This window comes from Amblyomma mixtum, chromosome 7 (genome assembly GCF_055824585.1).
Source record: "Amblyomma mixtum isolate Tamu chromosome 7, ASM5582458v1, whole genome shotgun sequence".
Classification (NCBI taxonomy): domain Eukaryota; kingdom Metazoa; phylum Arthropoda; class Arachnida; order Ixodida; family Ixodidae; genus Amblyomma; species Amblyomma mixtum.
Genome location: NC_143018.1, coordinates 89,325,175 through 89,349,738, shown reverse-complemented (window position 1 = coordinate 89,349,738; position 24,564 = coordinate 89,325,175). Strand labels below are relative to the sequence as shown.

Genomic DNA, 24,564 nt, shown 5'->3' with positions numbered 1-24,564 from the left:
CGTATGGCTGCGCTCGGGTGGATGCCAGCCGGTAGCTACTCCCTTATTCCATGCAAGGAAAGAAACTGTCTCGTTCTAACAGAAGCTCAGCACAGGTAATGTCATTAAATGCTGGCCTTTCTATTTTTCCTGGGAGGCAAAATACTCCAAATCTCGAAGTCCCTGCATGCAAGCACATTTAACCTAGATCCGAAGAGAACCTTCTGCAAACAAGAGCGTTTGGTTTGGTTTGGTTTATTGGGATTTAACGTCCCAAAGCAACTCAGTCTATGAGGGACGCCGTAATGAAGGGCTCCGGAAATTTCGACCCCCTGGGGTTCTTTAACGTGCACTGACATCCCACAGTACACGGGCCTCTAGAATTTCGCCTTCCTCGAAATTCAGCCCCCGCAGCCGGGATTGAACCCGCGTCTTTCGGGTCAGCAGCCGAGAGCCGTAACCACTGAGCCACCGCGGCGGGGCAAAACAAGAGCGTAGTTGCAATGATTGCAGCATTAGAGAACTACAGGCAGTTCTCTGGACACGAACACGATAAGGCCCATAACAAGTATTTTTGAAGTGCCATTACGTTTCACCGGATATTTTTTTTTTTTTTTACTGTTGGACCGTTGCCTCCTGTCATGAAAACCACAGAAAGCAAACTTTTCGCGCGAGTATCACTTTTATCTCACTCCGTAGTAAAAAGGAAGTATAAGGTCAACGTTCACGACACTTCATACAATTCCACCAACGCAGCATATCCCTGCCCTTGCGATACCGATTCGTGACGACAAGTCCTGGGTTTCCGCCCACATCGATAAGCTTATCTCTCGCAGCACGCGTCACCGGCTCCCATTGTAATATTGTCCCAGCCACAAAAACCTGACGGCGGAAGAGGTAGTTTCGCTCGCAAGATAAAAAAAAAACCTGGTCGTATAGACACACACTCCACTGAAGTTCATAGCAAGTGTGATGTGGCGCGTGTAGCAGAGACATCCGAGGAAGTATACGTGGACTTGCTGGCCTCGGCAAACTCGCATCTATCTAATCGCGCTGCTCGAAGTTCATTGTGCGGTGTGCAGCAACGGAACCCGACTGGAAATCTCACGCCGACGGACGACTCATATGTGACTACAGCGTTGACTGTGTGCTTGGGAGCATGCGTTCCACACCGACTCTGCGAGTTCTAGTGTTGTTGCTGTCATCCTCTCTACGGACGGCGCTGACAGCACCCGTGACACAACGAGTGGCGAAGTGGCCGCATCCGGGTATGAGCATGTATATCACGTACTAAGACCAGTGCTCTTTGATTATATCGGTTGTGAAATTCCGTTTGAAAACCCGGTTACTTACCGGGGCCCCCTAGTGGAGATTAACAAAGGGTAGCACCTTCTATCGGTGTTGCCGACATCTAGTCGTGACGCTCTGAGCCCCTGCTTCATGCAGCCCTGAGCAGTTTGTTTGAATGCCGCAGGTGGCACGACAGTCTGTTAACCTCCAAAGACCACAACATTTTGATGCGCGGGTTCGGCGGCGAGTTTCGCAAGCGTTATAGACAAGGATCTCTGACTCAGCGTAGGGTAGGAGACATCGATACCTACTCTTCTGCTCCCACGTGGCAAGAATGACTACCACTGACGCAGGGTCCTCTAGAGGCCTAGTGCTGTGTTGTTAGTATCTCATGCACACCGGCTCTCAACAGCGAGAAAGACAATGCCTTTCTCTACGAGCGATGTGCAACGCAAGTGGGTGATGGGGTTCTTTTCACCCTGTTTCTGAAGTGCATTTTGGCGCAGCTACTTGCGGCCATATTCATCGGATGATGAGGAACGCTCGCATTCTCATCGTCACTACTGCGAATTGAATACTAGCTACTTTCTCCTGACATTTAGTTAAGTTACCGCCCTTTGTCGAGGATCTAAGTGGTATTCGTCGCGCTATGCAGAATGCGTCGTTTTTGCCTAACCCGATATCTCCCCGATCGCATGTTATCATTCTCAGCGCGCCTTTTGTTTTCATGCTGTGATCACAGGCGTTTTGTTAATCTAAGTGCACAGAAGTTTTCGTTACCAGTGGTTCGCGGACGAGGACCGTCCTTGCTAGCCCTCGCACGAAAGGAAGAAAATATTTTTCTTCAACGGCAAATAATTCTGCTGTTTGCGAATTTCAGGAAAATGTTGACATTCCTACAATAATAATAACTCCAACCACTCATTTGCGGTGATCCAGCCGCGGTGGCTCAGTGGTTATGTTGTTCGGCTGCTGACCCGAACGACGCTGGATCTATCCGAGCTGCGGCGGTCGCCTTTCGATGGTGAAGGAATGCCAGAGGCCCGTGTACTGTGCGATTTCAGTGCATGTTAAAGAACCCCAGGTGGTCTAAATTGTCCGGAGCCCTTCACTACGGCGTCCATCATAGCCTGAGTCGCTTTGGGACGTCAAGCGTTATAAAGCCAATCATTTGCGGTCTTATAAAACGCTGGGAAAGAAGGAAAAAAATCAATTTGACGGAGTAACTGGCTCTTGTATTGCTGGCAGTGATATGTGTTTTCCATGTCGCTAATGAATGTGTACTCAAGGTTTACTGAGCATATGCACGTGTTGAATTTCATACAAAAGCAAAAGGGTAAACATGCCCCTTGTAGGAGAGGTGAGGGACTCGATCCCCAGTGCCACCGAGTACCCACCGTTTTTCAATAGATACAAGCTTCTTCGGGCTTGAGCTCCGCTAGGTGCATAGAAAGTGAGTCGTTGACCCCTGCCCTCTACCGGTATGTGTGGACGGAAACAGCTAGTGCCATAGATCTCTTTGGCTGAGCTGCCCTTCTGGGATTAAAGGTTATCATCACCATCAGAAAAGAAAGAAATGGAACCAAAATAAAGCGAGATAATTACGAAAACAGGGCAACGACTCAATGAGTAATATTTTGCAAATAATGGCATGTATCTATTTAAGAAGAGAAACAAAGATAGGGTCAGCGATACCTTTGTTCCACATTATCACTGCCACGCACAAACTATGGCTAAAGAGGAATTGTCAGGCTGGGTTCTCTGGGACATTCCGGTTTTTTGGAGTATTTTTTTTTTGTTTACCTGAACACCAAGCTCCATCTTTCATTTAAATGTTTTATTTTGCGGCTAATAATACTGTAATTGCTTACAGCAGACAGTTTTATACACAGCCAATCATTAGAAGGTCCCTGAAAAGCGTGAGCTTGGCTATTAAATGCTTCCATTATGTAGAGTACAGGCCACAGAGCATTAATGCCACGTACGAGACCTCAAAAGCGAGCTGAATATTTAAAATTTATTTTTAGAAATTCCCGCTTTCGCATCTCGCGGTGACTAGCGATGCCTTCCTCTCGCGCAAAACTTGGCATATGATGTGATGTCGTGTAAGTCACGTTAGCAGCCAGGGTTATCATTGGTTCGCGTGCCAACTCCTTCAGAAGTCACGCAGCTAAACTCTTTGAGAAGTCATGCAGCTACCATGGGCGCGACGACCCCGGAGGCTCAGGAAGCTCCTCTTCCTTCCCCTTAACACCCCCCCCCCCCCAATCCGGGGAATTCCCTTCGCGTCGGCGGCTGGCGGAGGGGTCGACTGGGTGGGGCCAGATGAGGAGCACCGACGTTTCAGCGTGCTAAAAAATGCCAGAAGAGAGGAAAATGTGGAAAGACGTGGAAATTCAATTTTTGACTGCATATAACTCAGCTTCCACAAAACATATTAAAAAGTTTCTTGCTGGAGGTTATTTGTAAAGCGGCGTCCTTTAACATCCTAGGCATATCCCAACTTTATCCCGAGCCCCTTTTGAGAGATCCTTTTCAAAAACTGTATTTGGGCTTTTCTTTTTCTCAGAAGGGGGGGGGGGGGGCAGATAGAGTTTAAAGACTGGAAGAGACAGAATTCAAGAAACATTAGGTTCCACATCATCTTTTATGTGGTTTCCTACGGCCTGAAGTTCGTGAGAAAGACCCTTCAGGCCTTGCGGTCGCTTTAATAGTCCGCTACCACGGCAACTGCTAAATAAGGTCAAAGCAATAAATTTTATCCCTGCTGGCAAGATTATTGGTTTATTAGGGTTTAACGTCCCTAAGCAACTCAGGCTATGAGGGACGCCGTAGTGAAGGGCTCCGGAAATTTAGACTGACATCGCACAGCACTGGCAAGATTAAAAAAATATTGCGTAGCTCTTCGCAGAATCCTTAGCGCCGTAGAATACTGCGCGCCTATCGCTAGTCATCATCATCAGCCTAAACATGCCCTGGAATGCGAAGGCCACTCACTTGTTTACTGAGGTAAACAACAACAATAACATTTCCCTCCAATTAATACTTACTGCGCCAGCTCCTGCAAACTTAACCCTGAGATGGGAACCGCCGGGACACCGTGCAGGCTTTCGTAAGCATTGCGGAGTTTTAGAATACGGGCGGTTACCGTATTGCTTTGGCGAATAGGGGAAAAGCGGAGTCCGAGTGTGCATGCGTAGAATTCAAACACGTACCCCGTCCGGATGTCTTTGGGTCAGCTGGCGAAACTAATCGAACACCGGCGAGATAAAATGGGCCCCTAACGCCAGATAGAGTCTGACACCATGACAGAGTCCTTCAAAGCAGAGGCCGTTACCCTCACCACCAATTCGCCATTGCCGGTTTCCTGTATACTACGTTCGCGGCAACTCACTGGCGTACGAAGCTTTTGATTTGTCTCAAGGCGTCCGCGCCACTATATTCTCGCGATTTTTAAGATTGCTTGAGGGTTGGCACAGCTGCTAGGCTTTGCGAGTAAACTTTGGTTGCCATGGAGATATACGTCAGAAAGCGCGTTATGTTCAAACATGTTTATAATGCCTAATATATATATATATATATATTGAGCATTATAAACATGTAATGAACAAAGGCTTCGTGAAGCAGCGTTCTTTAACATCCTAGGCATATCGCAACTTTATCCCGGGCCCCTTTCAGAGAACCTTTTCACAAACTGTATTTGGGCTTCAAAGCCTTTGTTCATTACTCACCCCCCGGATATAAGTTTTTCCACTATAGCAGCTTAACGAATCAAGATTCACCTCCCTCCCCTTCCTGACAGGCATCCCCCCTCTCACACCACTTTCCTTCCCCCACCCGGGGCCTTCCTCCTCGGAGCAAAGGCCCTATTTAATCCCTGCCAATGATGAACGCTTTGCCCAGACGAAGACAGGTCCCCCCTTCCTTGTTCATTTTGTGATCACCTGTAAGCAGAAGATCAAACAGCCGTCGCCGTAGCTCAGCGGTAAAGCACCGGACGCGTAATTCAGAGGTCGTGGGTTGGGATGCATCCGGCGGCATGTGGTTGTTTTTTCTTCTGCTTTTCTAATGAATTAACTTCAAGCGATAACATATTCAGTAATATTCTAAATTGATCAACCCACCCCAATAAATATCAACACAAAATAAATAAATTAAAAATCCCCTCTGTCCCTTGGTTTCTGTGGCTGTTGGCTTCTCTCTCTCATATATATATATTGTGAGGCAGGAGACAGAGCGCAGGATGGAGCGAGCTTTAATGGCACCCGCAAGTATGGCGACCAACCCTTCGAAGAAGAAGATGATCGATGATGATGGATATGTACAGATGAAGACGAAGGTCGCATGTTGTGCTTACACTTTCTCCCCTCGCGTACGAAAGCGACCGGCCCGGGCGCAGATTTGAGCACAGTAGGGCGACGGGCAAAGGGTTTGAGGCGGGAGACATGAACAATCTCGGCACCTCGGCAACGACGATCATTAACAGGATGAACAGGGGCAACGCGATAGTTCACCGGGGACGTTTGTTCGAGTACAGTATACGGACCAATATAACGGCTCAAAAATTTTTCACACAATCCCGGGGTACGCACTGGAGTCCACAGCAGTACCTCATCACCAGGGTGAAAAAATATGGCACGGTGGGAGAGATCATAGGTGTTTTTACGGGAGGCTTGGGAGGCGTCGGTATTCAGGCGGGCAATGGCACGGCAGTAGGTAAGACGAGAAGTAAACTGTTCGTGAGAGAGTCTGGAAGAGGTTGAGGGGGCGGAGAAGAAAGACGCTTCGAGGGTGAAGGTAGGTTGACGTCCATACACAAGGAAGAATGGGGAGAAGTTGGTGGTTCTTTGCAAGGCACTATTGTATGAAAAGGTAACGAAGGGAAGCATGGTGTCCCAGTTGGTGTGGTCGGGCTGGATGTAGGTGGCTAGCATATCGGACAGCGTGCGATGAAAGCGCTCTGTCAGCCCATTGGTCTGAGGGTGATAAGCTGAAGAGGTTTTGTGCACGGTTCTGGAGGCGTGAAGAACTTCGGCAAGGATGCTGGAGAGGAAGGACTTGCCGCGGTCACTAATAAGGACACGAGGAGCTCCATGGCGCAGAAGGATGGCGTTCAGGAAGAAGTGGGCGATCTCTGAAGCAGAGCCGGAAGGAACAGGGGCCGTTTCAGCGTATCTAGTTAAGTGGTCGATGGCTGTGACGATCCAACGGTTGCCCGTTGGTGTTAATGGTAAGGGACCGTAGAGGTCAATCCCAACGACTTCAAAAGGGGAGAAAGGACAGGGGAGAGGCTGTAGAAGGCCCGCAGGGGCAGACGTGCTCCGTTTACGACGTTGGCAAGAGATGCAAGACGCAATATATTTTCCAACAGCGGTTGAGAGGCCAGGCCAAAAGAAACGGCGCTTGATGCGGTCATAAGTTTTCTGAAAGCCTAAGTGGCCAGCCGGGAGGTCATCATGAAAGGCCTGCAAAACTTCTCGGCGAAGAGAACGGGGTACGACAGGCACCCATGAGTCACCGAAGGGGCTGTAATTGTGCCAAAGAAGGATGTTGTCGACTAGCTTGAAAGAGTTAAGTTGGCGACGTAGGCGGGCATTCGGTGGCCGCGTAGCACCGCTCAGACGGTCGATAAGAGTCCGGCAGTAAGGGTCGGCCCGCTGCGCTGAGGCGAGATCGCCAAGACTGGGAGCTGGCATCAAGTCAATGGGTGCGGCGGTCAAGGTTGAAATAGCCGTCGAAGGGGTAGTTTGGCAGTTTGAGGATGCGGAGGACACGGGTTGCGGATGCGGAGGTTGGGTTTGGGCGAGGGGACAACGAGATAGCGCATCGGCGTCCTGGTGTTTCTTGCCCGATTTATAGGTGACGGTAAAGTCATATTCCTGGAGACGGAGAATCCAGCGGCCGAGGCGGCCAGACAAGTTTTTCTGCGAGGACAACCAGCACAGGGCATGATGGTCAGTGACAACTGTGAACTGGCGGCCGTACAAATAAGGGCGAAATTTCTGAATGGCCCAGACAACAGCGAGGCACTCTTGCTCAGTTATCGTGTAGTTCTGCTCCGCTGCAGTCAGTGTACGACTGGCGTAGGCGATGACTTGCTCGCACGAAGAGTGCTGCCGCTGCAGAAGAACTGCACCAATGCCGTGTCCACTGGCGTCCGTGTGTAAAATCGTTGGAGCATTGTCGTCGAAATGTGCCAGTATCGGATCAGATGTGAGAGCCTTCTTTAAGGTAGTAAAAGCGACCTCACAGGTCTCAGACCTAACAAACGGCTGGTCAGCGCAGAGGAGCTTATGCAAAGGGGCCGCAATAGAGGCAAAGTTGCGTATGAAGCGCCGGAAGTATGACGCTAGCCCCAGAAAACTGCGCAGGTCTTTGACGCGCGATGGGCGAGGAAAATGCAAAACTGCAGCCACTTTGTCGGGATCAGGCTTTACACCCTTCTGGCTAACGACGTGACCGAGTACCTTGATAGAAGTGGAAGCAAAGCAACATTTCTTGGTGTTTAACTGTAGGCCGGCCTCAGAAAGTGCGCTTAATACTTCATCGAGACAAACAAGGTGTCCAGAAAAAGTCGAAGAAAAAATGACTATGTCGTCGAGGTAGCATAGGCACGTTTTCCACTTCAGGCCTCGGAGAACGGTGTCGATCATGCGCTCGAACGTGGCCGGAGCATTGCATAGGCCGAACGGCATAACGTTGAATTCGTATAATCCGTCGGGAGTGGCGAAAGCAGTTTTTTCCTTGTCGGCCTCATGCATTGGTATTTGCCAGTATCCGGATCTTAGGTCGAGACTAGACAAAAATTGTGCACCTTGGAGACAGTCGAGGGCGTCATCAATCCGAGGCAGCGGATAAACATCTTTTCTAGTGATCTTGTTAAGGGAGCGATAGTCAACACAAAAGCGTACTGAGCCATCCTTCTTTTGAACCAGCACAACAGGCGAAGACCAAGGACTCGAAGAAGGGCGTATGATGTGGCGCTTGAGCATGTCGGCTACGTTATCTTGAATAACCTTGCGCTCACTAGAAGACACACGATACGGGCGACGGCGAATGATGCCCGAACCATCTGTGTAGATGCGATGCTTAGCTGCGGTGGTTTGGCTCAAGGTTGTTGCCTGGGTATCGAAGGAAGCGGCATGCTTGGTCAAGACGGCAAGCAATTCATCTTTTTGAGTCGGGGTGAGACCGGGGCTGATAGCAGCTGAAATAGATGCAGAGGCAGGGGTCGAAAGAGCGAAGCTCGATGGGGCAGAGGAAAGAACGGCCACAGGTTGAGTGGTATCCACAGAAGCGATGGCTGTGCCTTGACGCAGAAGAATGGGTTCCGGCGTAGTGTTGAAGGCAGTCAGTAGTGAAGACCCATTGGTGAAGCGGAGCAGGGACGCGACGAGAAAGATGCCGCTTGAGAGAAGACGGGGGCTTGGTGTGACGAAAACGTCCCCAGCGTTGACGTGGGCAGAAGCAACAGAGAGGACATCTTCGCAGCCGGGGTAAAGTACATGATCAGCGGTGGTAACCAGATGATGAGAAGGCAGGACAGAAACGGCTGAAAGGTCGGATGCAGAAGCCTGTAGAGTAGGGGGACAGCAGGTAATTACAGCTTGCGCAGAGTGGAGGAAGTCCCAGCCGAGGATGAGGGGATAAGCACAGGAGGGAAGCACAGCAAATACTATGTAGTGCAGGATGCCGTCGATAGTGACTCGTGCCGTACACAATCCGGAAGGACGCATTGATTCATCATTGGCAGCACGGAGAGAAGGACCACAGTAAGGGGTGCGCACCTTTCGAAGACGAGAACATAAATCAGAACTAATTACAGAAATGGCGGCGCCCGTATCGATCAATGCTTCTGCTACAGTGCCTTCAATGTCAACGGTTAACATGTTCGATGGCTGTGCAGGAGGAATTGAGAGGGCGGCGTGCGGTGCAGTTTATATATATATATATATATATATGACATAATACGTTGCCTTTATTATTTGTTACCGGGTTTTATTTATGCTGTGATAATGAAAGTTTAAACAAAATTATACTTCACCTATTTTCAACTTAGCGTTTAACTTTACCGCCAAAATGACTCTGCCCCTATGCAGATGCGGTCATCGCTGCCGGCCCCCTATTCTAAGGCTCTCGCGAGCCCCGGCATCACCACCATAAGCCGCGCGAATTGGGAGAAGCTAAGTTTGAGTCCTCTATTCTAAATATCGTTATTACATCCTATTAGCTTGCGCTGTTTTTCAGCATTACCATTTGTGTAAACGACAATCAATATTTTCGCTCTGTAATAGCTTAAAACCAATAAAGAAGAAAACGTCTGAGGCGAACATGCGCGAACGGGATTAACTTACCCTGCCCTTTTATGCGGTTCTATTTCTCGGTGCATACTTCAAGTCGTTTTGTAAACCTTCTTTTTTTGTTTTTAAATTCGAGCATTTACCACAAGGCATAAGTTGTCCCTGATAATATGTTATACATAGTCGCGGAGCCTATTCCAACTTAGGAACTTCAGCAGGCTCCGCGCACCTTTACGTGAAATACGTTCAAGAAGCCACTTCCAACTACCGAAAAATGTGGTTAGTTTTGAATATTGTCGAGTGCTTTACTATTGTTGAATACCAGGTTGTAGCACTGGGCGCGTAAAGGAATGGATTCCATGAAGCTGCAAAGGCGGGAAATGATGGCAGAAGGTCGGGTGGATGGAGGCCATTAAGAAGTTTGCAGGAAAAAGTTGGCCGCAGCTGGCAACAGGTCCGGGTTGGTTTGAAGAGATATGGGAGAACTTTTGGTCCTATAGTGAACGTAGCTAGGCTGAAGAAGATTATGGCCGGTCATGTTGCCCGACTGCCTTTCTCTCTCGTGTCTGCGCAGGCAACCAGGCCTTGGAGTCAGCAGGGCTTTTCGAAGGAGACATCTTCCTGCCGCCCAGAAATGACTCCGATGACGTAAGCTGAGCTTTTTTTACCCAGCAAAACGCTTTCTTTGACCTACTTAGTCCCAGCGAGAGCTGTCGCGGTGTTGTTGGCTCTCCACTAGGCCTGTATGTCGTTATCGTTAATGGTCGTGAAGTAGCCAAACAAACGTTCGGTCTCGCGCTGCTGTGAAAGCAAGTTTGCTTTAAAAAATCCCTATGTTGTCGCTTACTTCATAGTCAAATACAAAGTACCAATTAGTAACCAACAAAGCGCCATTAAGCTGCCTGAGATGGCGGTACTTCATTTCAGTGAATTCATTTTTAAGCTCTGGTAACGACGTTATCTACAAAACAATAGCCTGATCAGGCTATACCAGGATACATAGATGCATCCTGGTATGCAGCAAAGTTGCCAAGGATGATAGAAAAATAATTTCACTTCAATACTTTCAACGCTTCTTTCAGAACACTTGAAGATAACGAAGATTGTGCAACCTTACCTGCAAGCAAATATGTATATATGGCAAGGAGGTTGCTTGCCCTTTAAAAGGCGCTTTATTAACATGTAGGAAATACCACGATATGCACAACCAAGCTGCGATGACGTCTACACCATTTTTCATGCGGGTCTCTGAGGCAAGGTTAAAGCGCCAATCTCTTCCAGAAGATGATCATGGAGTCCTTTTCGGTCTTCGTGTTTCTGGTTTGATTCGAGCAGCGTGGAAAAGCAGGTTCCTATTACAAATCCCATTTTCTTAGCAATAAAAGCATGCTGTGCTTCCCGACGAACAGTAGCTCTTTTAAGACCGCACAGACGTTAACTACCTGAACGGGGCATGCGCAATGCAAGCTGTGTTCCTTGATTATGTAATGGTAACTAAATTATTAACCCTCTTGCATCGCACGCTGATGCTTATGTACAGTAAGCCAAAGGTAAATGTGCATGCGGTGGCCTACGGGCAGCGGACCATAGACTTAACTCTAGGACATGGCGACTGAAAATAGCTCTTGATGCCTGTGCCTATAAGACTGCGAAGGCACCAAGAATACCAAAGCATGCGCGTATTCTACTTTTGCACGGCAACGAAGACAGCGTCTAGAAGTCGCATTCTACGAGGACCCATTGTCCGTTTTTCATTACGGTTTCACTGGGTCCTCTAGCCTTGGTCACCGCTTTTAGATGACTTTGGAGCGGCTTTCAAGCGTCCCGTGGGAAGCGACCAGAGCACTGTCTGGTTGGCGACCGGATCCCAACATCGGCTAAAATCGCAGTCAGTGGTGGACCGGAGCGTGCGGCGTGATAGGCCGCACGTCTGTGATTGGTCTCTGGCTGACCGCTTGCCACTTTCGTATGATGCTGCCGTCACGCTGACGTCACGCCAAATGGGAAGGAAAATGGGTGATGGATCCTTACACAATACGGCCCCAGGATTCAACGCCGGACTAGCTTACGTCCTAGGCACGCTAAAAGGCTTTAGACTGCAAGAACTATTCACATCACTGCCTGAATTGCTCAGGGCGCCAGGGGCATCGCAAGAGCCTCGTCACACGGCTTAGGCGCCGTTGTAGAGGCTTTAGCAATACGGCCTGCAAACTTTTAAGACGTACTGCATGTATTCGCGACGCTATTTTTCTTGTTCCCAGCGCACTGTTGTGACACAGAGGTTTCTGCTGTGGCCTGGTGGAATCGTACCTTTCGTCGTCGAATCCAGCCTTGGTGAGTGAAGCACTTCACGCGACTGCGCTGTGCTAAGACCGGGCAAAGTACTGGCTGTCTCACATGACGCAGTAAGACATTTATTCTAGTTCATGAGTAGCATTCACTTCTGAGACGTGATAGCCGTGCTTTGCTGTCGATGCTTTATGACCGCAACTTGGCAGTTCTCACATGAAACGGCAGAGAAAAATTGAAAAATATGATAAAAATTTTGCCTCACAGTTGCGCAGCTGCTACCATGAACACATGTGCTAGTCGATGTGCGAGGGACTAAGCTACTTTCTTTTTTTATTATTTGATGCCTTAAAGGCCCCAGTTATGGGGCATCACATGAGGCATGAGCGTGGAAGTTAAACAACAATGGTCTTAACAGCGTTCTTAAAATGGATGGCATTGATATGATGCACGGAGTACTGTGGTAGATCATTCCAGCCCCGGGATGACGTCACGACAAAAAAAAAGATCGAGAATGAGCGGTAGTTCCTGCGGTGGAGGCGTAGACTGTCTTATGTTGACTAATACAGCTGAGGAGGCGATAAGCAGCTGGCATGACTGATTATGCTGGACATCAATGGTAAAACATATGAAAAAGGCACAATCGAGAAATCTCCCGTCGCGTTTCAAGACTGGGTAAGTTCGCTTCAGATTTAAAGCAGACACACTAGCGTAGTCTGAATAATAAGAATAAATAAAGCAGAAAGTACGCTTAGTATGAACAATAAGAATAAATAAAGCGGAAAGCACGCTTTCGTATTTTTTCTAAGGTTAAAGAGAGGTTAGACTGGTGAGGATCCCATATTGCAGAAGCGTATTCTAGTTTAGGGCGGACAAAAGTTAGGTATGCCAAAGATTTGGTTCATGCAGCGGCAAATCGTAGATTTCGACGTATAAAACCGAGAATACGATTTGCCTCGTTAACGATGTTCATGATATGAGATGATGATGTTAGCTTTTGCGTTACAGTAATACCCACAGAAAGAAATGGACGACACTTCCGAACCAAAAACAACGTATTTCGAAGGTCTGTGCATCTTACGACGACGGAACGATATCAGACATGTTTTGTCAATATTAAGAAACATTAACCATTGTTTGCACCAAGTTTCGATTCAGTTAAGATCTTGTTGAAGAATATCAACGTCAGTACAGTTAGAGATTGGACGGTAAATTGCACAATCGTCAGCAAACATGCGGGTGGTAGAGGAAATATTGCACTCACTTTCACATGAGAGAGTGCAGTGCAAGACTATGGCGGAGGGATGCAGGCCTACAGCGCAATACCGTACCGTCTCATTAACGAGTGGGCAATAGCTAATCTACGAGTTCTGCCTTCGACACACCAATAAGCCTCGCGACCTTTATGTTCCAACACACCACCTCCATGGGCTCAATAGTGAAGCTCAGATTCGGCAGCTTCGATAGAGCATCTATAGCTAGCTACCTGCATTTTATCACTTAAGGGCCTTTTGAACACAGAGAAAAGGATGTCTTTCAAATCTCGTCTGAAGCAGTGCAATTAGGGCAGGAGAAATCGAAGCGACAATTGTATATGTACAGAAGCGATGGAGTGATGAAAGTGTTCATTTGATTGGCCCGAGGGCATTTACTTCTGCCGCTGTTAAGCAAGTGTTTGGTGTATTTCTTGACCTGCAGTGACCTCTGGCAAATCAAATACCAGTTCGATGTACAGTAGTGCACTGAGTTGGTCAAGCCGGTCGCCAGCAACGCCATTTTTCCAGCCTGCAACCCTGCAGTCAGGATAACATCGGCACTATGTTTGTTTGTTTTTTTTTAATGGAAGCTTTCTTACGAGAACAGGTGATATACACAAGCACTGTTTGGACCGATTGCTACAAAGCTAGTGGCCGGTCCAATACGAAAATTACTTGCAGCCACAGAAAATTAGTTCAGCCACAGAGCGCGGAAGACTAAGGAGTTAAATCATGATGTGCACAATAGTGCAGGTTACTTGAGAGCATATTCTTCAGCCAGTTAGAGGGCATATGCCTATATAGGAGGCATAACGTCTTCAGCCAGTCACTGAGAGGTGACGTGATTTGAAGAATTCAGGGGTGAACGGAGTAAGGCATAGAGGAGGTGCGTGCCGTACAAGTAAGTGGTGGCGGAGATAGCACTGGACATCAGTAATGCACACATACCACGTGACAGGAGCTTGGAGTTCATAGTGAAAGCCTCTGATCTGGACTTCTGATCTGGACGAACTGAAGGAAGCAGGGAGCAGTGCGATCCATATTAAGGCGAAAGCCTTTAATGCCTCATCGTTGTCGACAGAAGTTTGTCAGCAGAAGGTTGCCAGCAGAGGTGTCACGCTTTTTCTAGTCAGACCAGAAAAAAAAAAAGAAACATTGTGTACGATGGAATTCGAACCACCATCCTTCCATTCCGCAGCTGAGCGTGCTAATTGCTACGCTACTTCCTGCCAACGCATATACAGTTCTCCTTGTCTAGGACACTGGAGAGAGTTTGCAGAAAAGCGTCGAATCAAACGGATGCCTCCCAAACGCCCTCCAGTGTCTTCAGCATTTAAGATTCACAAACAATTGTGTGCTTAATTAACATCTTCACCACACATCAGTGGCACAAGCAGCAACACCGCGGTAAAGGCTTTTGCCTCCCCGCACTTTAGGTCAACGAAGTGCCCCCTGAATTTTTTTTAACAGCCGAAAATACTCAGCGTAAATATACCCATATAAAGAAGGACAAATAATCCCTCGGTAACTGTAACTCGGGTTAAAAAACATGCCGAAATTTTCGGGTCGTTTCGGAGACACCATTGCGGCGTATTTGTGAAATGTCGTCGCATGTAGCAACCACCTTCTACGCGAGTGGTGAATGTTCATCCAACAACACTCTTTCGCAGGCCAGTACACCGCTCTACTCCGGGAAGCAATGGCCGAGATAGAAGCCAAGAGCTGCTTGCGTTTCGTGATGCGTACCACGCAGCGGAACTACGTCACCATCTTCCGAGGATCCGGGTAAACTGCGTTGGTACTCACGGACCGGAGCCTTCAACGCTTAGCGGCTGACGTAGCCGGGGCTTGCGTGCCGTCCTCTTAAGCTTACCGAGTACTGCTTGTGACATCAATATGGCATGTGCACGTGTTCATTGTCAATCGACACTTTCGCTGCTCAGGTTTTTGGAGGGAAACGAATAAGTGCTTTGCACGCAACGTCCCTCCCATAGAAATTTTTAGACGGTCTATAGACTGTCCATAGACTTCTGTCTATAAAGGCTATAGAATCTCTATAGACAAATCCTAGAGAACAGTCAGTGTCCCTAGACTTCTGTCTATAAAGTCTATAGCCTCTCTATAGGCATATCCTAGAGAACAGTCTATAGGCAATACAAACGCTATACATAGTCTGTAGACAATCTATAGATTTATGACCATACACTTTTAATAGACTTTTTTTCTATAGAGAGTCTATAGACTATGAATAGACCAAAAGAAATATCCATAGGAGGGCAGTAGAGCCTGTAAGAAGTCCATGGACTGTCTATAGACCATTTTTATGAGGGCTGGCGCCATGATGGTGATCCAGGCACAGCTATTCACAGAGCACGTCAGACCAGGGTGCGATATTATCATTATACAAAGCCGCAATCTTTCGCCACGCTTCTAACTTTCAACATGATGGTCATTATGGTACTGATGCAAACCATCTGCGCGCAGAAGGAAGAGAAGGAAAGAGCGAAGTGATAAAGGTAGTATGGGGATTTATGCTACACCCCAGCATCACAGGTAATCGGTAATTGGAGATGTGCTGGCAATGGCTGGTCCTACGAAATGCCATAGTGAAACCATTCATTTCCAATATTGGGCAGATTACCTGTGCTAAGAGAACTTCTTGCTGGGCTAGTTGGTAATTCATTGTAAAGTTATGGCGCCAAAAACCACACACAAGACAAGAGAACGGGACATGGGCAGTAGCACCTCTTGCATGTGTCACACAGCAGAATCGTGGCATCTCAAAAGTGGACACGTGGAATGGCCCTTTTTCTAACTTTGTAATCACATACATTCCGGTAGGCACTGATAGATGCCTGCACTGAGACCAATTTCTTGAAGCGTTTTTTACAGTGTGTGCAAAAATTAAACACGTGGGTTTGGATACTGTTGTTCTTGTCGCTTATGCTAACCTACAGCAAATATTTATGCGTTTCAAAAAACTAGATGTTCTGAATGCTACGAAGCAATAGTACAGTAAAGACCGCATATTCATGCCGAACATGCTGCCTTCACATGTTGCTACCGTTACTGATGCGGATAAATTTTATAACCTATTGGATGCCACGACCTCTGCTTACATTTCTTGGGTGCATTTTTAACTTACTAGTATATTAGGTTTCTGTGTTGTATTTCTCTTATCGATTATTCTAGTTTTATTTTCATGCCGTTGTTTCTGAGACATTGCATAACTTGTGTTAACGTTACTGTCTGCTGCTCTGTTCATGTTTTTGTTCTTCCCTTTTACGCTTCAATGTTTAATTTTATGTTTTTGTATTTTTCTTGCAATGACTCATATGCTGTTTTGTAGTAGTCTCTTGAAGTTGTGGTTTATTTGTTTACTTTTGATTACATGCCTGTACCTCCCCCCCCCCTTATGTAATACCCTCGAACTGAGGGCCCTTAGGGGTATTTTGTATAAATAAATAAAGTTGAGAATGCGCTGCTGCTCACTCCGTTCGCAGATGCTACTCGGCCATCGGCCACCAGGGGGGCCCACAGCCGGTCTCCCTGGGCCACGGTTGCATCTACAAGGGGACCATGGTGCACGAACTTCTGCACGCCGTCGGCTTCTACCACGAGCACTCGCGCTCCGACAGGGACAACTACATCCAAGTATTCACTCAAAACGCCAAGGAAGGTACGGCCCGCATTTCGCTGGATGCATAAGCTACCAGGTCTTTCGCCATTATCTCAATTGCAGAAGTGACAGCGGTACTCGTCAACTTTTTCTACCCGGTCCCCACAAGTGTATCTCTTTTCTGTCCCACCCTAGCACAGGCGGCAAGACCACTTCTTGTCTCGCATCATACGCACAGCAGAACATATTTGCTTACTACGTCTGTAACCTGCAAATACTAACGAGCGAAGTCAAAGCGTACAGCATATGTGACTCTTCCAAAGAAAGGCAGCAGATCTCCTGCTAGCTCTCTCAAGAACATCATTGTCATCATCAGTCCGACTACGCCCACCGCAGGACGAAGACCTGTCCCATTGCCCTCCAGTTAACGGAGTCGTGCGCCGGCGGCACCCACGTTACCCCACTGGCTTCCCGTCCACATCGCGCACATGACTAACACCCCTCATCCCATCACCCCACCCCCCCCCCCCCTCCCCGCTGCGCTTGCCGTAGCTTGGAATTCACTCCTTCACCCTAACTGACTATCCGTTACCTCATCGCATTACATGCCATGCCGATGTCCTTTCCGCTCGTTGGTTGCGACTGGGATATCTGCGTACCTTTCAGGCACAATTTATTATTTCGGTTCAAAACATATTTTTTGCGCCTAAATAGTCATGTCCAGACCGCAAGAAAGCAAATTCGTTTGTTTTGCAAGAAAACACGTGGATGAATAAATTTTACCAGCATTTATAAAATTTCTTACCAACTGTTTAAATGGTTGAAAGCTGCATTATTAAAATACCATGATTTCTATGATTATCAAACTAGGGATTGTGGAAGCGTTTTATTTTTTAAGCACTATAAATTGAGAAAAAAAAGCTGGTATATTTCACGATAGAGTCGATTAAGAGGAAATAGGAAGCATGTCGATCCGTATGCGGCCGCCTGCTATTCGGTGCTTTAAGAATGGAAGAAAGCAGGGCAAAAGGCACAAACATACGGATGATTATTAAAGATGCAGTCAATTAAAAATCAATGAATTCCGTTTCATCACAAAACGCACTTTCTGTGTTTTGCGTGTAACGCCATTTACTTCTCATTTAATGCATCTTTCGTAGTGAAGAGTCATGCCTAAATAGACCACGATAAGTTGCTTTCTCATTATATGGTGTCTATACTCTCACGATAGAATCCAGTCAAGTTATTAGTCCAATTATAATGTCATAACAAGCGTCCTTAGTCATTCCTTTCGACTCGCACTGCGAGTCGTTCTGAAAGAACACCAGCTGGCGACAACGAAATTTCGCGAGATCGAGATGTTTGTGCGAGGGAACAAATTTACTGTAGTGATGCCTCGGTTGCAAGTCGCCTATTGTTGATACCAGCTTACGGAGCGTGCAAGTCTCCTCATACCTGCGCACACTTAAGAAGATCAAATCGCAGGACTTTGCCAGAAACAAAAAAATTTTTCTTCCGTGCACCCGCGTCCCGCAAACGCTTCTTGCGGTCTATGAAAGGCACCAAGAGGCGTTCCTAGAGCCTTGTAGCCATCCCCTTCCCGTTTAGAAGCAGATTCCTGACATGTTGATCTTATGGTGCATTTCCCGTAGGCGCTTGTTTTTATGACTTATTTCGTAGTTTATTTCATGACAAATAAATTGAAACGATTCTGCGGACAATTCCATGCAATTATTGTTCTCAGTAAAAATTGATTCCTCGGCTCTTCCTGGGTAGGTGAACGTTTCTTTGGTGGAAAAAACAAGAACAATAACATTTATGTCTGAAAAAGTTTAATTCGAAAAATTTTCCTTCCACACGGTTTAAGCTAGTGACGTCCACACTGATAAGAACCGGTTGACGCCGTTTTGAAGTGCACGGTGGTTTAACAGAGTTTCTGGAATCGCCATGAATTTCTTGGGGCCGATGCATGCAGTTTACTTGAAGAATCTGCCCATTATGGCGATACCTGTACTCTCTACTCAATTTACAGCTTCAGATTTCAATGTGGATAAAACAATGACCTTGAATGCTTCACAAGGTCAAACCGAACTTAACTGAACCGAACTGGTATGGCCCATGCTATGGCAGTATGAACATGCGATCATGGCTATGACCACTGGGTACTTGACCTTTCACCTTCAGTTTCACGTTGACGGTGACCTTTTAATTGAGACATTGAGCACCATATCGACAATGACCTTCAATGCCTCACAAGGTCAAACCGAACTTAATTGCGTGGTGGTATGGCCCAAGCAATGGTATTATGACTACGTGACCATATGACTGTGGTCATTGGGCCATTGACCTTGACCTTTGACCTTGACCCCTGAGATTTGATTTTAGATAGTGGAGACCATGCTTAACAGTGCTCTGGCTCGCATAACTAGGTTCAAGCCACGTTGAATCCCAGCCATTTTTTTAAGACGAAAGCCTCTAATGGCTCGTACTGTTGCCCGTCCATTAACAAAGCGTGTCACACGCGTTTAACTCGGGAACTGAAAGAGATACACGGAAACCAATGGCTGCTTCAGATAGAGAAGGAAACAGTGAACCTAGAAGCCAAGTGTGATGACTGTAGAGTATTTAGTTAATTAATTATAGGCAAAATGACGAAATTGCGTCGAAATAGCGCGGACGTCGATATAGCCTCGGGAACAATGTGACGTCACATCCACCGGAAGTCGTCATGGCATAGTGAAAATTGTCACAGAATGGTCGGGAAAACGTCAGATTTGTGTCAAACAAGATGAAAAAATGTGTAATTAAGCGTAATTACACTTAAGATCCCCGAAAGATGTATTATTTGTTTATTGATATAGCCACAGGAACGGTGTTACGTCACATCCACCGGAAGTCGTCACGGCATAGTGTCCTCGGCTTTTGCCTCTCAACGCTCTAGTTGCCAAAGTGTCCTCGCAATTTTTTTTTATTTTCTAGCTTTTAAGAGATCAATTTTTGGTGAGAGTGACCTCTTTGTCGTCAGAATGCCCTAGTGCAGGGGTTCTAACTTTTTTGCTTGGAGGAACCCCAAGAGCCTTCAATAAGTTCCAGGGAACCCCCCCCCCCCCCCAGCTTTCACTTACCAGCAATGTTGTCGAGTGCATTTTTGCAAAGGGAAAGTTGCAGAGGTTAAATGTTTATTGCACAGATTAATACAAAAACTAATGGGATGTGTGATGGGTGGTACTGCTTCCCTTTTAATAGCAAGTCAAAGCGTGGCTCAGTAGCACTCAGAGCCAGTCTCATATCAGCTGCCGGGTCAGGGCCGGTGAGGGTTCTTGCGGAACACAAGAAGACAGCCCGCGGAACCCCTGTGTTCCGCGGAACCCAGTTTGAGAACCCCTGCCCTAGTGTATCGGAAGCCAACTTCACTTCATCCACAGTGTGCCTCTGAGGCTCAGTAGCTGGGCCCGAAGATTTTCATTCCATTTTAACCATTTGTTTTCGCCGCCATTCATCAGACTCCAATGTTTTCTTGGGCGCAGAAAGCAGGAAGCAGTTTGACAAGCTGGAACCGTGGCAGAACCGGCTGATCTCCCCCTTCGACAAGCACTCCGTCATGCTGTACGGTTCTCACGCGTTCGCCAATGCGCCGGGCCTGGTCACCATGTTGGGCAACGACGGCAGCATGCTTACGGAGGTGTACGACAAGCCGGGACTCAGTGACAGCGACGCCCACCGGATTAACGTGCTCTACAAGTGCAAACGATGACGTCTGATACATTAGTTTCGCTTCAGCGCTCTTTATTATAAACCGCTTAATGGGTACCAATACAAGGAAACTTCCAGGAGCCATGAGTTCTTGACGGTTCTGTGATCGGTAAAACAATTGCAACTACAAAGGAACAGTGAATTTTCTGAAATAAGGCTACATTGAGCGCATTCGACTTCGTCACTTTTTCTCTGCCTTATTCTCCAGTATACCCCCCTCCACCCCCCGTCCACAAAAAAAAAAAGTTCTGAATTTTTTTTTTCCTCAGCTTTGATCTCAAATCGCTGTTGTGACATGGTTGGACAAGTGCGCCCTTACAAGTGTCCTTACAGGCAGCGGAGAAACCTGCTTAACCAAGTAACTGTGCTACTTAAGCGGGTAATGATGTTGAACAGCACTATGCAGTTAGGTGACTTTTGGCCACGAGATGGAAGCTCCCAGTCTGGAGAGGCGTGTAAGGTATAGCGGGACGATACCTGGAAGCGCTCAACCGCGCTACATCAAGCAGTACACCACCGCACCAGGCTTTCCGTGGCTTGTACACTTTGTTAACTCTCACCTCTGATTTACCACACCACACCCATCCTTATCAATCCGTGAAGCTCGCATTCTTCGCCGATTAGTTTAATCTCCCACGTACACCAGCCAAACTTTATCTGTACCGGTACACTTCCACACCTCAGTGCCCAAACTGCCCACACAAATATGCAGACATAGAACACTGCCTTACACAGTGCCACGCAGCCTTCCGGTCCCCCGCTTATCCTTCCCCCCCCCCCCCCCCCCCCCCCACCGTGGCCCATCTGGCTTGCCTCCCGGGACCTGAACCTGCAACGCGCCCTCGTCACCTTGGCCCAGGACCTATTGAACGCCTAACACAAAGGCTGTTATAATAAAACTGTAACACGACCACCACCACCACCACCTTTCAGAAAATTACTCCTACTCATTTGACGATTTTCGCGAAATAGACATAGACGCCACGTTGCGGCAGCGCCGCGCACTAGTCTAAGAAGGATCATCAGCACGCGGAAGCATTAGTTCGCTCCTCTGCGAGTGCACGCTTTCTTAACATAGTTTTCCTGCAAAAAAAGTAGCGGTTTTCGCGACAAACGTTAGACTTTGCGGCCGCGCCACGGTTCCGTCTACGGAGGACCAGCTCTAGAAATTCGCGCTGCGTAGTGGTCGTGCTGCGTCGAAGTACTTTCGGATGTGGTCCACGGAACGTCATGGCAAAAAGAAAGCTCGGCAGCAATGCTGCGCACTTTTCTGTACCTCAACATGATGGAAAACGTGGGATGCATCATTCCATTGCTTAAACATTGCTATCAGCCTGAAGAAAAGGCAGCCTTGGGTGCAGAAAGACCGGACTGGCAAGCCGCCCTTGCAAAAAAAATGTTTTAGACAGTCTATAGAGTGTCTATAGACGAATGCTGGAGAAGTATATAGGCAATAAAAATGCCTTAGGCAGTGTATAGAAAATCTATAGATTTATGGCCATACACTTTTAGTAGACTTTTGTCTATAGACAGTCTATAGAGTATGAATAGAGAAAAAGCAATATCTATAGGAAGTCAATAGAGTCAATAAGAAGTCTATAGAAATTCTATAGACCATTTTTATAAGCGGTTAAAGCGCCGATCGCCGTGTGTTCTGCCCATTTTCAGGGGGGCGACTTGCTTCCGCCAGCTAAGGACTTGGTGCCATTATAGCTTTAATAGCCATTATAGCCATTTAGATTTAATTGAAATACTATGGTTATAATCGTGACTGGTCGCCGCAACTGCTTCCTCGATTAAACCTTGATGCTCGCACAATTGCACTTCGTCGTAACTCGAGCTGCAATTAAAGTGCCGACATTTTGTTGTTTTTTTTCCTTTTTTGCATTTTATACTTTCGTATTGATGTTCGTTCACTCTAAACACTTCTGGTTCACACTCCGCAAAATAAAACCTCAAAGCGGAGAGACCGCGCCGTTGCGCCTAGATTCGATGGTATCGAGTTCAAGTCGCAACGTACAGATGTGAGCAGGCTTAATTCGGAGCGCTCTAGCGGTCCCCTGCGCAACAAACGCAGAAAGAGAGAGAGAAATAACTGTTATTCGCACCAGTCAAAAATGACGAAGGAAAAGGCTTTAGTTTAAACCCCCATTCATTCCCCTAACGTCGGCCAGAAGAAATTTCACATGGGGCTCTGCATTTCACGGCTAGTGCTCGCGCTGAAAGAAGCTGCGTAGAAATAAAAGTAAGCAACGTGCCCATTGCCCTTAACACAGCATTTGCGCTCTGCACTTTGACCCGCAGCGCAGTGCTCCCGCGCTCTAAACAAGTTCCCTTCTCAATGTGCACAGAAGGACGTTGCCCGCTCGTTTCAAGTGACGGCCACACGCTAATGCCAGTGGGATCCAGCTTGCTGAATTGAAACCCAAGTGCGCGACGTTCGAAAACAAAACCATCGCGAAATATTTTCTTACAGAGGTATGCCGTTATCAGAATCAGAATCAGTCTTTATTTGTTTATACATTTCACAAGTACAGCCTATCATGCAGAAGGTGGTCCCGAAGTCAGAGACTGTAATGGGACCTCCTGCAATGATTTCAATGTTATGCAATGATTTCGCAAAACCCTGCTTACCTAAACAACGCAGCACTAAACAAGAGACGTGCTCGCAGCTTTTTTACTCCTGCCGTGTAGGAACACTAAGAGCCTCCGATCCTGACATCGCTTAATGCATACTGAAGGCGCGCAACGATCTCCAGTTTGTCATCGGTTCTGTGTTTTACATAGAAGAATGGAAAGTGTTTGCCTAAAACTAGGTACTCACCCCTTCAATGAAAAAAAAAAAAACGTGACTCAATCATGCTGTCAAGGAAACTTCCTTATGCGCCCAGATTGATCACAGACGGAGTCCTCTTTATGATTGCCATCTTGACTCAACTGTGGTGCCGCCTATAGTTCGTGAAAATCGCCAGTAGCACGCCAGGTGCGATGTGCATGTCAAGGATACAGACATTTTTAGGTAAAAACAGAGCTTAAAAAATTAAATTCTGCTTAACTTTTATCGTTTTTCTTCTTCGGTTTAAACCGAAAAGCCCTACCCCTGCGCATAATGCGCGCCTATAGAATGAAACTTCCTAGAGCACAGGTTATGGCACTGCCGCACAAATTATATCTCTGCTGACGTCCTTAGCCCTTGCATTAACCTTCTCTTTCTCTTTCACATCTCCGTCTCCTTTCTTCCGATGGGCTCCCAACTAGAACCATTTGATGATGATGATGATGTCCTCTGGCAAACCTCACCGCATTTTACCTCCTCCTCCTCTTTCTATCTCTCCTCTCTCTCTCTGGTCGAGCACTTTTGGCTCCATTGAAGATAATAGATAAACTTCTTAGTTCAGGAGGATTTTCGTCCTCAACTTTCAAGGCAGGTGTACCAAAAGGGGTCCACTAAGTGGTGGAAAAGGTAGCCACGTAGCAAGAAGACCTGTGACCAAGGCTGTACTATCAGGGACAGAAGTGGTATACTCCACGCGGCGGGAGCCGGAGCAACGGAAAACTGCGTTGCAACGCCACCTACAGGCGGCATCTGGAATCGAGACAGCCAATGTGTGGCCTTTATTACCAGCAGGCATGTCGCTTGGCTCGTTTCAATGTTTCGTGCTTTAGCTCGCCAAAATGCCGCAGTTTTTCATTTCTCCGGCTCCCACCGCGTGGAGTATACCACTTTTGTCCCGATAGTACGTATTTTACTCTATACTCCACACGGTAATTAACCACCTGGCACCTATGCCCAAACAATATGACGCCTCACACACGATAGAGCCTTAGGTCTCCTAAATCAATAAAAGCCTGATACCAGACTAAGGTGGAACCGCGGCGAGCATCAATCGATCTCGTCAGTGGTCCTACCTCCGACGAGCTTATCTTCTCTATATATACCGCGTATTACGCATGACCGAACTGTTGCCCCTAATAAAAGTGGGGTGTCTTTTTTCGCAGGTCTTTTTTTCTCCCCATAAAACTATCTTATTTGATGCATTAATTAAAACTATCTGCGTTGTTTTTAATGATCAGGTTA

At 47.1% G+C, this 24,564-nt stretch overlaps 1 protein-coding gene across 1 annotated transcript; it reads left to right on the top strand.

Annotated features, from left to right (window-relative positions):
- Positions 1-853: 853 nt before the first annotated feature.
- Positions 854-20,566, top strand: LOC149336782 (astacin-like metalloprotease toxin 5). The gene is made up of 6 exons (XM_089553141.1): positions 854-1,247; positions 10,144-10,217; positions 11,831-11,903; positions 14,785-14,899; positions 16,618-16,793; positions 20,261-20,566. The coding sequence occupies exons 1-6, from the start codon at positions 1,139-1,141 to the stop codon at positions 20,485-20,487; spliced, it is 774 nt and encodes a 257-aa protein (XP_089409267.1). The 5' UTR covers positions 854-1,138; the 3' UTR covers positions 20,488-20,566.
- The last annotated feature ends 3,998 nt before the right edge of the window (positions 20,567-24,564 follow it).